General features: G+C 37.5%; 1 protein-coding gene across 8 annotated transcripts in view; it reads right to left on the bottom strand.

The window, feature by feature from the left end:
• The window catches only part of LOC117406277 (unconventional myosin-VIIa), a 64851-nt gene extending 49233 nt beyond the window's left edge, over positions 1-15618 (bottom strand). For all 8 annotated transcript variants that reach the window (XM_059028528.1, XM_059028532.1, XM_059028529.1 and 5 more), the window contains exons 1-2: positions 15429-15618; positions 8116-8177 (exon numbers count right to left, since the gene is read on the bottom strand). In XM_059028528.1, the coding sequence (XP_058884511.1) occupies positions 8116-8133 (18 nt within the window). In that variant the 5' untranslated portion in view covers positions 8134-8177; positions 15429-15618. The remainder of the gene's footprint in view (positions 1-8115; positions 8178-15428) is intronic.
• Positions 15619-15865: the final 247 nt, after the last annotated feature.

The following is a 15865-nucleotide window of genomic DNA, read 5'->3' as shown; positions in this document are numbered from 1 at the left end:
CAGCACACAGCACTTCATGATAGAAGACTACCCTCTATTGGAAACTATTACAAATAACAGAAGGGCTTTGGGCAAGTTAATGGTTCTCCATAAATACAGTAAACATGGTAATGGCTATGAGTCACAGAAATGAACTTGGGGTGCTGTATTTTCAATGCCAGTACTTTCCAACAGCATGTTATGAAGGTTATGCGAAATCCAATTCAAATAAAGCGGTATTAAAATAAAAAAAAAAATTCTAAAATCCTTTTGTAACATTTAATAGCTGGAGTTTTTCTGCTTCCAGAAACAAAAACGATGCAAAAAGCTTGAGAAAAAGGCCTCCATTGCCTTCAATGGCCAATTCATTCTGACACGTGTACTGTGCTGTGTGGAGCTTTGACAGTGGAATAGTTACTGTACAGTGCTTTATTAAACATAATATTAAATGCAACAATAAGTAGTTTAACTCATTCACCATTCATTTAAGTAAGAGGACTACATGTACACACTATGCCGTATGAACTGGAATGTATTAGCTTTAGCAATTGACCTTATTTAAATAACACTTTTTTATCACTGTTTTTGACATAAAGGTGCCCTACCCTTCTCTTTAAAAATGAGTAACATGCAAATATATGAACTATAGTGTTAAAGGAAGGTATGATATAGATATTGTGTGAATATTCACGTGAAGCTTATTCTTTTTGTATTTAAATTGGTTATAATTAAATATAGTAAAGCCTGTCTTAACAGTTATGTGCCAGTAAATGTCAGAAATTATTTTCTGCTCTTGTTTTGTTTTCAATAAAAGGAGGCATCTTGAATAAGTAGCCACAAACCTATTCTCAAGGTTGTAATGTTATGATTGAATTTACATTGCAAAAATGCATTACACATTTCCAATGTTGACCTTCTGACCTGTTTAAACAATGAGGCACTATGAAGCATAACAATGACAGGTGGTACAGAAATCTTGCAGAATCCCTTATGTGGTTCACATGAAGAAAATCTAGTCGATGAAGACAATAATTGCATTATACACACATTTATCCATAATCTCAAACTCTTAATCAATCACTTTGAGTTGAAACCATAAGAAACTGGATTTAATCAATCCATTAATTCAAGGGGTAATCCTGGGATAAGCAGTGATGTAATCCAATGTAATTCCCCAGTGCTTGAAATGCTCCAGTAAATACAGCTGTGGACAATCCTGGTGAGGTATACTGTACTGTAGGTTGATCAAACCAACCTCTTAGTATCAGATATAATGCAGAAGTCAGTATGAATGACACGTATGTGTTTCTGCTACCTCATTTTTCATACATGTTCTGTAAACACCATGCATGTCTCCACAACCTATCTTCCTATTTATAAGAATGCTTAATATTTTACCAGATGCTATCAGATGGATATCACAATAAATGGAGCACACTAATTCTGAAGACAACTAAGAAAGCTGTGGACGACTACAGACACTTTTTAGGGCTGATGTTAGGTACCTGGTAGTCATTAGTATGAGAAAGTTAAAGCTCTCAACCAGAAAATTCAGCCTTAAAAGAATTACTGAACAGACAGTGAGTGAAAGTCATATTGGCATAGTGCTGTCAAAGCAAGGGCTTAGAGAACTGTGGGTACTTTGTTTCTGAAATTGCATTGAAATATCTGTAGCCTCTTGGAGTAAAACATGATGGGGAGGAAGGTGTATTAGCATTTAGATAGACAGGACAGCAGCCAGAATCTGTGCCAGGGAGGATACGAGTAGTTTATTAGACAAAGAGGGCAGCTGACACTTTCACAACATTTAATAGCAGCCGTGAAGCTTTTTATTTCCGCACAATTTACTGCCCTACTAAATTGACCCGTAGCTGATAAAAGATGCAGCTTTGACACATAACATGCTAATTGGCACTTCACGAAGACCAGTGACCTCAAGAAATTGTCAGATTTATAGTCGTGCTTATGTTTTATCATGTAAGGCGGTGGCTTTATTATAGTGTTACACAACCCGGAGTGTCTGCTAGTCAAAGCATTGTATTTATCCCGATCTATCTCGCTACAGTATCTACTGCATCTTTTGTACCTATCTATATACTGTACAGCATCAGTATACACTACAGTATAAAACTACATGGCAATACTTCTTGTCAAAACGCCTGTTGAAGAATGCAGCACTTTTTTTTAAGTAGCATATCTCGGTACGGCAGTATGGCAGTAAACATGTCAGCGCCATGGATGAAAGGAGAATTGGCTTTTAACCTTTTCATGCATGGCCACATCATATGGAGACGGATACGAAAAACGATCTTCTATATAGGGACAATGTGGACAACACAAATGCATGATAGCCTCATATAAGGCTAGGAGTGTGTTTTCAGTGAAAACTATATTTATTATGTGTCAAAAGCTACTTTTAAATATTTTTTTTTTCCCAGCTATTTTCAATACTTGCACAGAGCCCTGTGGCAGAGTTGAGGCCTGCCCTGTAAATACATGTGTTTTGGTGGTGGGTTAAAGAAATGGGGGGGGGGGGGGGGGGGGGTTGTATTTATTTAATTTTGGCAGGGACAGGGTTAAAACCCATCCCTGCCAACTCAATGTGAGTGTGTGGCTCGGGGGCTTGGGTGATTAATGATCAATCACCCCTCAGCCACATGCTATATAAGGCTCGGCTCCTCATTAGGGGAGAGGAGTATGGAGAGAAGACATGAGAAGTGAGTGAATGAGTGAGTGAGTGAGTGAGTGAGTGAGTGTTTGCTTGTGCTATTTTATTTTTGTCTCTGTATAGTTTAATGAAGTCTCTGCCCAGCCTGGACAGTTTTTTTTTTTTTTTTACTGCTGTGCCTTCTTTTTTGTGTTTTGTTTATTAAAACTGTGCAACAGCACTTAAATCCTAGTCTTTCTGTGTCTGAGTCTCTCTCCCTGATGGTAACACCTGGGGCATGACGCTAACCTGTTCACATGTGCTTTAATTGCCATTGATTTATACTGCGTTGTAAAGGTGAGGGAAGGACAGCTTTTCTTGTTTTGAAACCAACGCATTAATGAACGGATTTATTTAATACCTGCTGATAAATGCATCAAAAATAATAATGCCCAACACAAACATCAACAACATTGTGGAATTATTACTGACCAGTCTGACCAATAAACACAAAATACATAAATAAGTGAAACAGTCTGTAATGTCTGGTTCAGTAGTTCCCAGTGTGTATTTTTGCTTTAATAATGAGCCCCTGACCCTCGGGTTTGTTACAAGGCTCACAGGCTGTCACAGTGGATACATCCAGCATCTACTGCAATAATAACCTGCTTCATTTACACAAACAGGTCCTTTATATCACTGTGGTTTCCATACACAGCTTGAAACAGCTTGCAGCTCAAGTACTCTACCAGTACCCCTATGCTATTACCCCTTCCACTACCTAGTTAACACCTCTTACATTACATCTTGCGCACCCTATGGTCAAACTGCAAAAAAAGGTTGACAATCATTCATCTTCTAAACAATATCTTTTAGAAACAAAACACTGCATAGTTTTTAGTGATAAAGATTGACCTTCGTATATGTAAACTCCCTCAAACCCAGTCTGTTCTGTAACTACTGGACTGTAACATGATGTATAGCTCAAGGCAGAACTGTAGGCATGTTTAAACCTGTTTACTTTGAGTGAAAAGGGCAACAGTTCACTTAATGTATCACTAAATGAAACCGTGTTTGCAGAGATGTCTTTATTTGCTCTTCCACATTTTAGTCATGCAGGAATAGTTAAGACTCATTTGTTCAGTTACATTTATTGGGTCATACGGCACAGTTGTGGATTAAATAAACAATATAGCATTAAAGTTACATCTTTAAAAGTGTCTTTAGACAAACTGAACTCCATTTCAATAACATGATCAATATGGATTTGATAATCTCAAAGTAGTGATCTGAAATTAATATACATTTGTTAATATGTTAATAAACTAGTTGTTCACAGTTAATAAACAAAAAAACATGCTCCTTAAAATAAAATGTGACCAAAACTAACACAACCAATGAAAACAAAGATTCTGCGAAGGAAAAAAACAAATTAAGAGCCAAATATAAACACCTAGAATAATCCAATAACAGTGCCAAACATATCATACTAAATATATTATAAATACCCTCATTACAGATCTGTAGCAATGACCTGCTAAAGAAATTTAAAAGGAAATGACAAGACACAAACACGTACACCAAAGAAAGCACTAGTCGAATTCTGATTGATCTTTTTGAAGTTAGGGATGATTAGAAAATTACCTTAATTGTATCTGAACTTAGACAGAGCTGTTTCACTGCGTTGTCAGTCCCAGCCTCAAACTCCTGGTCTCCCATCCACTTATTTAAAGCCATAGCAACTGCTCTTCATTATCTGAACTCTTTCTGGCCGCTGTCTTGCAGGTTAGAAAGTAAAGAACTAATTTACAGCCTTTAGGCCTGCCACCTGCTGTATCCCTTCTCCAAAGGTTTAGGTCACTGTGTCTTCTGCTGAAGGCCTGTGGAATGCTCACAAGAGAAACAGCCCCAGTTTTGTTCATGCAAAGAAATCCTGGAAAAGGCTTGTACTGTACTCATTTTTGTATTGAATGGTGAAAGTGTCAAAGCCAATTTGCTGCTCATAAAGCCTGATGAGCTATGGCTGGTTCTAGAAGACAAGCAGATGCCACCATTCCTGAGAACCAATCAGTTGAATGGATGTAAATCAGACTCGGTCATTCAAACTGGTTTGAGTATTTCCATGTACAACAAATGCACTTCTACAGTACCTAAACATGTCAGAAGTATACTATTACCAAGACCTGGGAGACATAAGGACATTACTTAGATGTATGTTGTACTCTGTAGTTTTTGGTGTTTGAATTCAATATTAAAGTAATGAATCTGGATAAAAAATCAGTGTCACATATATATTTTTTAATTATGATGAAACTTTAAAAGGACATTCTTTAGCACAAGTTATTAAGAGTATCAGATTCTGGTGGCATACAGAGGCACCCTGTTTGTCTCTCCGCCCGTATGTCATGCTAAGTTTTTACCTACTGTAAATCTAGAGAAACACTTATTTAATTATGGCCTGGGCATACATTAGCACAATATGGAGAGCTTCAGAATCTAGCACTATATGAAGGGAGCTGTCTGTATGCATCGGCCTGTATGTCTGACGTACATTTGTACATACAGTGGATGAACAGTAGCGCATGGTGAGTAACCTTTTCATGTTACTGATGGCTGTGTTGTATTAACCACTGTGGCGGCAGATTAATACCAGTGACAAGCTTGTTTTCATATTCAAACTAAGAGATCCTGATGCATAGTTTCCTGGAAAGTGCAAGCAGGTATTTTAAAATCGTCTTTGTTTGCTTATTTTGCACTACCTGCTACTTTTCAACCAAGACTTACACTCAGCATCCACTGTTGCCCATTTTGCATAGGCAAATTAAAAAGAAGAATTCAGCTGACTAGCTGTCACGATTTAAAGTGTTAGGATGTGTCTGATACTGATCAGCTTATGGGTAATCAGTCTAGTTTACAGTCACAGGGCACCAGCAATGAAAGGAGCTATTCTGGGTCAGAGTCTTTGCTGGCTTTGTGTAAACAGAGAAAGCGATTGGTGAGGTCAGGAGTTCAACATTAGGCCTTTATTTACTATGGTAATCTATAGTATACCAAAAGATGGCCTTTTCATAAGGCCACTCTGTAATTAAGGCCACTTTGCTAAGTAATCAACTTTGCATCTTTCATGCTATTTTATCCTGAAATGTGATACACATAATCTTGTATCTGCATATTAAGATGCAGCTTAGTATTACACACTACAGTGCTTACATGTATTATATATTACTTTATTACCTGGGTGATTTGGAGACTTACTGTTTAACCAATAAATAAAAGATAGTACTTAAATATACCTGCAATATGTAGCACACACTATTCACAAAGCTATAGCTCATTAGTTATTAAAACAATGTTATTTTAAAACAGGCTTTAAAATACAGTAGATATATATTTTAAACACATAAGCTTTGTGAACAGGACCTGTGCTCTGTTGCATGTCTTTGATAGAATTGATAGTTGACACTCAGTTGGTAGTCACATTTCAAGACATCACACATAACTTATGTTTCATGAGGAACAGCCTCAAAAATGATGGCTCCAGTGGCGTAACTGCTTTAAAAAATGGGTTGGGGGGGTGGGGGGGGGACAAAGCTGTAGCTGAGTCACATTGTAATACAATTACAAATTAACACACAGCTCCTAGTGGGGACTCTAGACTAGTGATTATATGAATACATTATTGAGAAATACAAGTTTTAGTACTGCTGCATTGAGAGTGGGACATTTCCCCGTCATTGAAAAAGTGAGGGGAACGTGTCCCTGTGTATGGATGACTCGATAGACTATGGGTCATTCTGGCAAACAGACTCTGGCTGCCCATGGTGGCTTTTCACTTGGCAGTGACAGCTCCAGATTGCAAACCAGATTCTGAGCCCCTGATTATGTTTGTCACAGCTCAAACAGCTCTGATGTGTGGAAAATAGAAAGCGACCTCCACACATAGCTTCTGACCTACGTTACCCGTGTCACTGCGACTGGCTTGAAAGGCTGTCTTCATCAGCACATACTGTGGCTCTACAGCCAGTTTGCCATTTCTGTGTGACACAGCAGGCCTTCATGGTTTGCAGTCTGGGATACAGGTGCTCTGGCTATTTGGGCACACACCATAATGCCCCTTTCACAGCGGATGTAAGAACTACATCAGCAACAAATGTCTTATTTCTAACATCCACTAGGGGCAGAGTGTTGCAGAAGGACAGCTTGATGGTTCCACTCCTTTCTATCGAATGCGAGTTTTTACAAGTTTCTGAGAGTAATCTAATCAGGCCGTACTTAGGCTTTAAACTTTAGTTTATAATAAGTCATCAGGATGTTACGATGACTGAAACAGAAAATGATACAAAGTGAATCTAAACAACAGCAAGTATCCATTCTTTTAGATAGATATTTCACACACTTGCCAAGCTGCTGTTTAAGGCTAAGGCTGTAAAAGTTTAAACACTTAAATGGTTAATGAATATCCTCAACTGCATAATATTTTACAAGACAGTTAACTTGACATGTACTGCTGTGTAGGGATCTTGCATTGATTTGTACTCGTTTTCAACGTGTCATTATTTAAATCTTGATACAGTTGTACACCGCTGTAATGAAATACTGCTTTACATGTGAAAATGAATTCATAATTTGAAATAAATACAACATTTTAATACAAATATGACTGTAAATAAGTAAAGTGTACTTTTTAATTGAAATGTCTCTGAGGTAAATGACCACGGTTTACACAAAAGGGTTAGGATTAGTATCCTAGATTTAACAAAACATATGGTATACAGCCTTAGTATACCATATGTTTGTTTGTTTTAAAAGGTTATACAGTAGTACAAGACAATGTAGATCGAAACATATGTTTCATAATGTGAAACCAACAGAACAGCAATGATCAAGGATCCTGAAAACCCACTGAGTTAATTTCTATTTATTCAGCTGTATTGTCTACCATAGCATACTGAACAAAATGAATACTGTATTGAAAGAGAAGCAAGTACTGTAGGATGTGGAACAAAGGTAAACACATTCTAATTATAACTGTGCAAACTCTTTTATACTGGATAGTTCTGGTGCAGTTGGTGTATTTGATTGAGTCCACTCTGGTAGTTCTTTGTTAACAGAAGATGCAGTGAGATGATAGAGTTTAATGGATTGGATTTAACACCTGCTACAACTACAGTTTGATACAGGAGTGTTAAAAATTGTTGTCAACAAAATTATATCTTCAGGACCACCAAATTCATTGTCCAGTATATTGGATGTTGTGCGAAATGTGATTAAATAAACTCATATAACATATGAGCAAACAAATACCAGTCTGTAATAATTCATATTGTAATAATGACATGCGTATATAGAATTGTCTGTCTTAACTTTAACACAGAAAGTTTACAAAATAAGTGTTCAGTGTACATTTCTTTACAGGTATAGAACGTGTCATTAAAATGCAATAATGTGTTGTCACCAGCAAAGCAAATACATGGAAATCCTGACCTTACCTGTTGTAGAATAACCATGATTCCAGTCTAGTCCTTGACATCAGAAGTCAGCACATGCAGACCTAAAACAAAGAAACAATAAAAAAGAATGTTTCCTCATGGATACCAAACTTGAATTCACCTTCTTTAGGCAGGAGGCAGTCATATGAGTTGCAGATTAAAAAAAAAAAAAGTATCCTCCACTTATGCAAATGATGCGGAAAGTCTTACGGGGCCCAAAGCAGAGAGAGAGAGCATGCAGAGGAGCACAAGATGAACAATATCATTGCTAAGTTAACACCAGACGTAGATAATCCATTAACCAAAAAGCAGGTTAATACTGTAAACAAAATGGCCCAAAAGGGCACAAAATGGATGAACTGTGTACATAATACAGAGCCTTATTAATTGCTTTGAGGTATAAACTTTCAGAGGTTTATTGTAAAGAAAATTGTATAGCTCTAGGCCAAATATGTGTACCACTTTGCAAGAAAATTAAGTTAAAAAGTGTAACCCTTTCTATGCATGTATTTATTGTAAAGACACACATCAAGAGTTTGGATATTTCTGACAGAACACACAGCAATTGGTACTGCCAAACTGGTGTCATAAAAAAAGTGTAATGTTCTGTGCATCACAATCAAAATTGTGTTACGTACTGTACATGACTTTGTGAGTGAATTATAGTTTTAACACTTGGAAGACATTCTTAATGAATAAAAGCATACCATTGAAGGTATATGTGTTTTTTTCAAGAATATTGAATACTATTTGATTGAAGTGAGCTGACATCTTGGCCAAAAAAACAAAAACAAAAAAAAAGTGGTTCACAAAGCACACAGATGCCTGCAACAAAAGTGTGTGACAAAATGAAATATGGTTGCAATAAAACGAAACGCTCCAATGAATGGCAGCCACCCACGCCTGGGAATGGCATAAGGGTGAGAGCAAAAAAAAAAAAAACCTTTTGCAACCAGATGCAAACAGACTAAATCACAGCTTTTCTTTTCTTCATCTTGCTTTCTCACACAGAATCAAGATTGTTTTGTCCCACGACACAAGGCACATTAGAGGCCCTGTGCCCTTATCTCAGTCACATGACTGGTCATGTTGCTCCAAGCTGAGTGTTAATCCTCCCAACAGCACAAGCTAATTAGCCAGCACATAACGAGGACGCTGTTCATACTACAGTAGTCTCCACGTAGGAACACCTACACCTCCTGAGAGAACACTTCGGCTCAGGGAACACCCTTGTGGTGAAACAGAATTATCCCACTGCAAATGCTCCGTCTAAAGGAACTTCACTTCGAATGACATTTTGGCACGGATAGCGATTCGCTGCGAACCGATTCAAAACTGACAGTACTGTTTTGTAACCTGATAACTCGTCATCATTAAACTCAAATTCACGTTAAAATTCATTCTCATATTCATAATTACTGTTAGAGCCACTGCTGCATTTTTACAGAATTTAAGGGTGTTTTGTTAGATTATCAGTTAGTTTTTTAACGTTACTTTGTCAGTTAGTTTATTATCATAGTTTATTAACATATGCTTGCCTATTGCTTTTATCTTACTTAGTCTGTTCATTTCATATGTTAATGCACGTGCATCATGACATAAGTAATAAATACATTTGTGTTTATTGATTCATGTCGTAATTGGCCTTGGCATATTGTGTCTGGTGGTCAACTCTGTCTTAGAGAACACTTCGGCTAAGAGAACATTTCGCTTGCTTCCTGAGGGGTGTTCCCTTAGCCAGAGACTACTGTATAGTACTGTACTGTAGCCTTCCAGATGTTTCCATTATTAGTCAAATGTGCAGTATTCAGATAAGCTGACTACAACACTATGTATTCATTGGGAGCTCCAACACTTCATCATTACTGTACTAATGGATTATTTACCATCGACTGTGTGCTCTTCACACAATTTCACTTTTCTATATTTTTACCACAGTGTACTCTTTTTAAAGGATGGTATTTTTGCACAACGGTTGCTACTGCACTGTTGTATGACAAAGCAGAGCTGCATTCTGTGCATTAGTTAAAGAAACAAGTCTGCAACTCTTTATATCTAGCTTTATTTGATTTTCCATTTTGAAATTGCCCACATTATACATTTACGATTTGCCTGCGATTTGCATACAGTGAAAAGTATACGCCGTTATCTTATAAAAATTTGCAATTGATCCTCTGTTACGCTGACGCTTAATTTATAAACAAATGGATGGAAACATTCTCAGTACACTACACTGAATAGGTGTCAAGACTTATGAGAAGGATGCTTCTCGGCAGGTCTTTGAATACCGCTTCACCCTCTTTGAGTCACTGTGCCAGCTTGGTGTAGCGCCCGGTCCTGTTACGTTACAATATAATTATTTGGTGCCAGCTTACTGCATTCTTCTGTAGCTTAGCCTTCTGTGCACTCAACTTTATCAGAAAGCAGCCCACTGTTGGTATTGAAATAGACACTGTATATTACCTACATTCTTCTAATATTCATTGGTTAGTAAGAATGGCAAATAATGATCTAAGCCGAATCATACAGAACACACAATAGGGTATTAAACACGTCTGTATGATTATTAGTTTTTTGGTTTCCGTGCTTATGATCTATTCCCACACATTTAAAAAAAAAAAACATTCTAAAAAGGTTTTGGGGAAGTGAGGTGGGGAATCATATTGGAGTTGCACTGATAACCTATAGGTGAAGCATTGTTCACTGAAGTCTGTGCAACACTGGTACCCTTCCCTACCTCACTTCCTTAGCCTTTTTCTGAGTATTTTTAGAAGCTGGAACAGTTAGTAAGCATGAGTTTGAACGGTTAAAGCTGAAGCATACTGCCGAACAGGCAATCCCCATGGGACTTCAAAGTATGATACCATTAATAATTAAACACTTAATTACAACAGCAGATCCAGTAGACAATATAGCTGACTGACTGTGTTTTGAAAAGTAATATTGTCAGAACATGTTATCTGTGTTGCGTGCTACAGGCCAAGGAGATAATGCGGATGCACGGCACTGTGTATTGTGACACCCGATCCAGCCCTACAGTGCATGTAATGTGTAATGTGGAGTCAGGGTGTAAAAGGGGATTAATATTTCACTTTGTTCTTTGGGTTCCGCAAGTTATTGTTCTTTAACATTTCAGCAGTATCGCTTAACCAGTGGTATCACCCCCAGAAATGTTTCACATGGTGTGCAAAACTGAGCCACAATGACATCCTATCTCATGCCAACACATCAACATTCTGTACAGTGTTTCAGCCTATCAGAGTGCTGCATTTTTGTTCTTTCCTGAGTTTCACAGCACCTACTCTGTCACATTTATATTTGTGGGTCACACTTCGTTTTAAGGGGCACTTGTTTAGTTTATTAACTGTTAACTACCCTTTTAACATGTTAATAAATGTCAAAGGAAACCTGATCTCATCACTAACGAGTTTAAAAGTGACTTTAAATAACCCCATTTCAATGATCTACTTTGAGTTAATAATCCTGCAGTAAGGATCTGATTTTTGCAGTTTTAGACAGCCTTTTTGTAAGTTTAAAAATAGGTTACTATATATCAACTATCTATTAACTCAAAATACACATTTGTTACCATGTTAATACGAATTGTGTTACGGCACACCCTGTTGTGGGTTATTTCGCTTTTATTAATTATTATTATTAAGGCGTAGTGATATTAATTGATCAGTTAAGCGAGTTGGTCTTACTGCGCGATCATGTGATCTTGCTCAGCCAATCACAGTGCCTTATTTATCCAAGCCATTTTATAATAACAGTTAATAAACTACAAAAAAAGTGCATTTGCCTTTGCACTAACTACAAAATCGTTATGTTAATTGATAATTGACAATATGCCCTTTGCAGAGAAAATAACCATATGATACTTTTCTACAGCTCTCTTTTATAAGACTGTACTTGGCTTTAAAGGTAGAATGGGACAAAGTTAATATTTTCTTACCCACATGTCCTTAATATTATTTGGGTTACAATTCTTTTTTCTGTTTTTCATCACATCATTGAGGCTTATTATTATACAGTGTTAGCGCAGCAAGATTCATAGCCACAAGCCTCGTTGTTGGAGCCCATCTCTAGCTGCCTTGGTTCATTTTACACACAAGGGCTTTATGTGACATCAATGTTAGACTAAAGGTTAGAGTAAGAGACTAACTTTATTATTAGTCCCTTCTTCAGCACCGGTGAGAGCTTTCCTACTGACAATTGCATTTTGACACACCGTTAGAGTTAATTGCTCATGTTAAAGAGATGAGTCAAGTGTTTTTATTGTCAGTTTTATTTAAATATTTAACCACAAAGGGGGCATTAATGTGAACCAACACATTTTTAATAGTGTTATTCTCCAATCTCCCACCCTGTGTACACTTCTGTAATTATAATGATAAACCTGTGCCATCAATCGAGCTTCCTTTGTGAGCAGGTCTGCAAAATAAAATGAAAAGCACAAATGTAAATCCCAGAGGTCATGCTTATGCATCTGCAGTCAGGTGATCAAGGAAGACATGTGATTTGCAGCAAATTCGTGACTGACTCCTTGAACGTTTTAATCAGACTGCTGTGATAATCCCACCAGCTCTGCTGACTCTTTATTTAGATCTATATTTTGGAAATGATTTGGTTCCCAGCCTTCTTACACCCAGTTTGAGAGCCTGGTAAACTGACATCCCAGTTTGAGAGCCTGGTAAACTGACATCCCAGCTTGAATTGACCCACTCAAAAGAGATCACCAAGAAATCAGAGATTTAACAGTAACATACCCTGACCCCTGGTATTTCACTTCTTGACACTATTGCTGTAATTTTAATCAGCCTAAATCTCCATTTAAAGAGCTAGACAGATGGTATCTAATTATCTGGAAAAACACTAAACCGAAGGTATATAATTATCTGGAAAAACAGTGACATTAGTTTTATTGTGTCTAAATCTGATCAGAACCACCTCCTAAAAAACATTAATATTATAAGAGAAAGTAGCTTCATTTTGATGTCTTTTTTACATTCCCTTGCTATTTTATGGCGTTTGCAATCATTAGGAGTTGTTTTGGGTCTTGTTGCTTCAATATTTAATTATTTTACATTTTCTCTACATTTGCTTTTACCAAGTTTTGAGTGGCTTTTAGACCTTGTCTAGAGAATCCGATGTGCCAAGACTGAACAGCCCTCATTCCATTCAAATCATGGTCAAATGAAGTTTTCTTAATAGCAAAATCAACCAATAATGTTATGACTTTTCAACCCTGCCTTCCCCACATCCAGTACATTTACAATATATAGACATGGAGTAGGTGGGGCTGGCACAGTTGAAAGGTCACAACATTGTTTGCCGAGTATCTTGCTATTAAAGCCTTGTATAACTGCTTTAATATAATTGAATATAAAGCAATGTCATATTGATACATTGATTTGTGTATCATAGTCGTCACATAGGACATAAAATGACAGCTAAAATTAGAACCCAAGCAGTTAATAAGAAAAGCTTGACTAATAAAATTCTGGAGTCAGATTCAGAGTAGAGAGCATTCCTGAGTTTGGGATTGTAACAGCAGAAGCTAGGCCCTGTCAGTTAGTGTGTACAGTCGGGCCATATATCTGTAAGAACCCAATGCTGTGAATCACAGAGAATGGAAAAAGCAAGTCACATTAGCATGAGAGTCAGGAGCAAGGCATTTGGCTGCCAAAGTATCAAAAATCCTTTATCTAATCTGAAATAATAACGCACTGTAATTGCTCTACACAGTTCTCTACCCCGTCCGTCGTCTCGGTTACGCAGTAACACTTCAGTATCGAATGCCAGCATTACACCAAGGGAGAGACGCTTATTCAACTCCTAGGGAGTGCGTGTGCATGACTGCAGTAAAGAGGTCAGCGAAGCACTAGCAGGAGAATCTGATGAAAATGTGAAAGGACAAAACCAGCTTAAACCATGCCTGCTATCTGTCGATATGCAGCCCTGAAGCATGTTTCATAGAGATTGCCAAAGGCTCCAAAGCTGCATCCCTGTGTTTTACATGGCAGCTAGAACAGCTCTTTAGTGTTTCCCAACTCCAGACCTGGAGCTCCATTCCAGCAAAGTCCTAAATTATTTAACTGACCTTTATATAGAGCAATTCAATAATTTAGGACCTCACTGGATTAGAATGGGCCTTGAAGACCAGGATTCAGAAATATGCCATTCCATGAGAATGACATTTATATACTGTTACATCACCAACAGACTAATGGCAAGTCAAAGAATGTTACAGAATACACAGAAGTTTGATCACGGAACGGTCCAGGTTTAACCCTGCTAGGAATTTGGACAACAATTGGTTTGCCGGTGACCAACACATAGGAGGATCCCAGTGCTCCAGGAGCATCCAAACTCTGATAGTATCTCTTGTATAGAGAAGATTGTTCGACTGGAAGGCTGAAATGCACTTTTGTCATCTAAAAGTGACTTTAAAGTTAGCAATAAGTTGAAGGTTTGGGGTGAAAATGTGATGTGTAGATGCACCCGAAAGCAGATGAGAGCATTTCCGTCTGGACAAAGCGAAACTGTCCTGTTTAAAGCTGTAGACAAAACTGTTGAAAATGGAATTTTGCTAGAATGTTTGAATGATAGACAGTCCAGGTGGTGTAAAGCAGCAATACATGCCCCAGTTGCTGTCCCAATACTTATTGGATAAATAGTGTATGCTGTGCTAGTCTTAATGTAACACCTGAATTTATAACTTCAGTTCACTGAGAATTTCATTAAAATGTTGCATTTCACAAAGCTTTCCCTGAGAGCAAAATGTACAGTAAAAATATCAAGAAATATATTAAATATCAAACCCTTCTAGCTATGAAAGATGGATTAAATAATAATGACCACAATGTTAAGCTTTAACAAAACACTCCTTAAATAAATAATGACTTTAAGCTTTGTCAATAGGACCCTTTACAAATAACCCATTTGAACGGTTTCACAGTATCAGTGTCGTGCATTTACATGTACAATACACACTTATCCAGTTTCATAAAAAAAAAAGCTCTACCAAAAAGACCAAGCAAATTTCACTTCTAGCAATTTTATATCATGTTACCACTGAAATTCAATTGTTAGCTTTTTTATCTCCACATACTAAAATAATCTTATTGTACAGGAGCTGAAAAACACAAAGCATGCTACCCTGAAAAAATAACCTTTTTAATTTAAACAAATGCTCCTTTACAGCCTGGGTCAAACAATCTCTGTTAGGAAAGAAATGCTTGCACTAAGAAGCTTTGAATAAACCCCTAAGAAACCAACAGGGTTGCTAAGCTCTGAATCTGTTAGCTTACCTTGAACAGTCTAAGAATCCTTTTTGTTTTTCTTTTCTGTGTGAAAGACAATAGTCCACAGCCTACAAAACAAACCTTTTCACCTGAGAACGGGCAACGGAAAGCAGAATGCTGGTTAAGGTGAACTGCACTGCTGGTTGCCCAAAGTATTTGTACCCCAGCCAGCAGTGCTAAGAACGAACAGGCTGAACTGCACCTCATTCACAGCCACTGATCCTTCTTAAAGGGGAGGGGATGTGGGCAATTTGTTTGTAATCAAAGTAGGCGGCTACAAAGGTGGGAGGAGTTTTCCACAATCCACAATGCAAAACAGATAACGGCTTGCACACCTTTAGGTAGTAAGAGATGGATTGTATTGCTGATGGATGGGTGCTGAACAAAGTGAGTAAGCCAAGTCAGGAGCAATGCCTAAAAATATGTGTTGAAGTTACCCATCT

Source organism: Acipenser ruthenus, chromosome 8, assembly GCF_902713425.1.
Source record: "Acipenser ruthenus chromosome 8, fAciRut3.2 maternal haplotype, whole genome shotgun sequence".
Taxonomy (NCBI): Eukaryota; Metazoa; Chordata; class Actinopteri; order Acipenseriformes; family Acipenseridae; genus Acipenser; species Acipenser ruthenus.
Note: the sequence above shows the minus strand (reverse complement) of the source record. Positions and strands in the feature narration are given on the sequence as shown.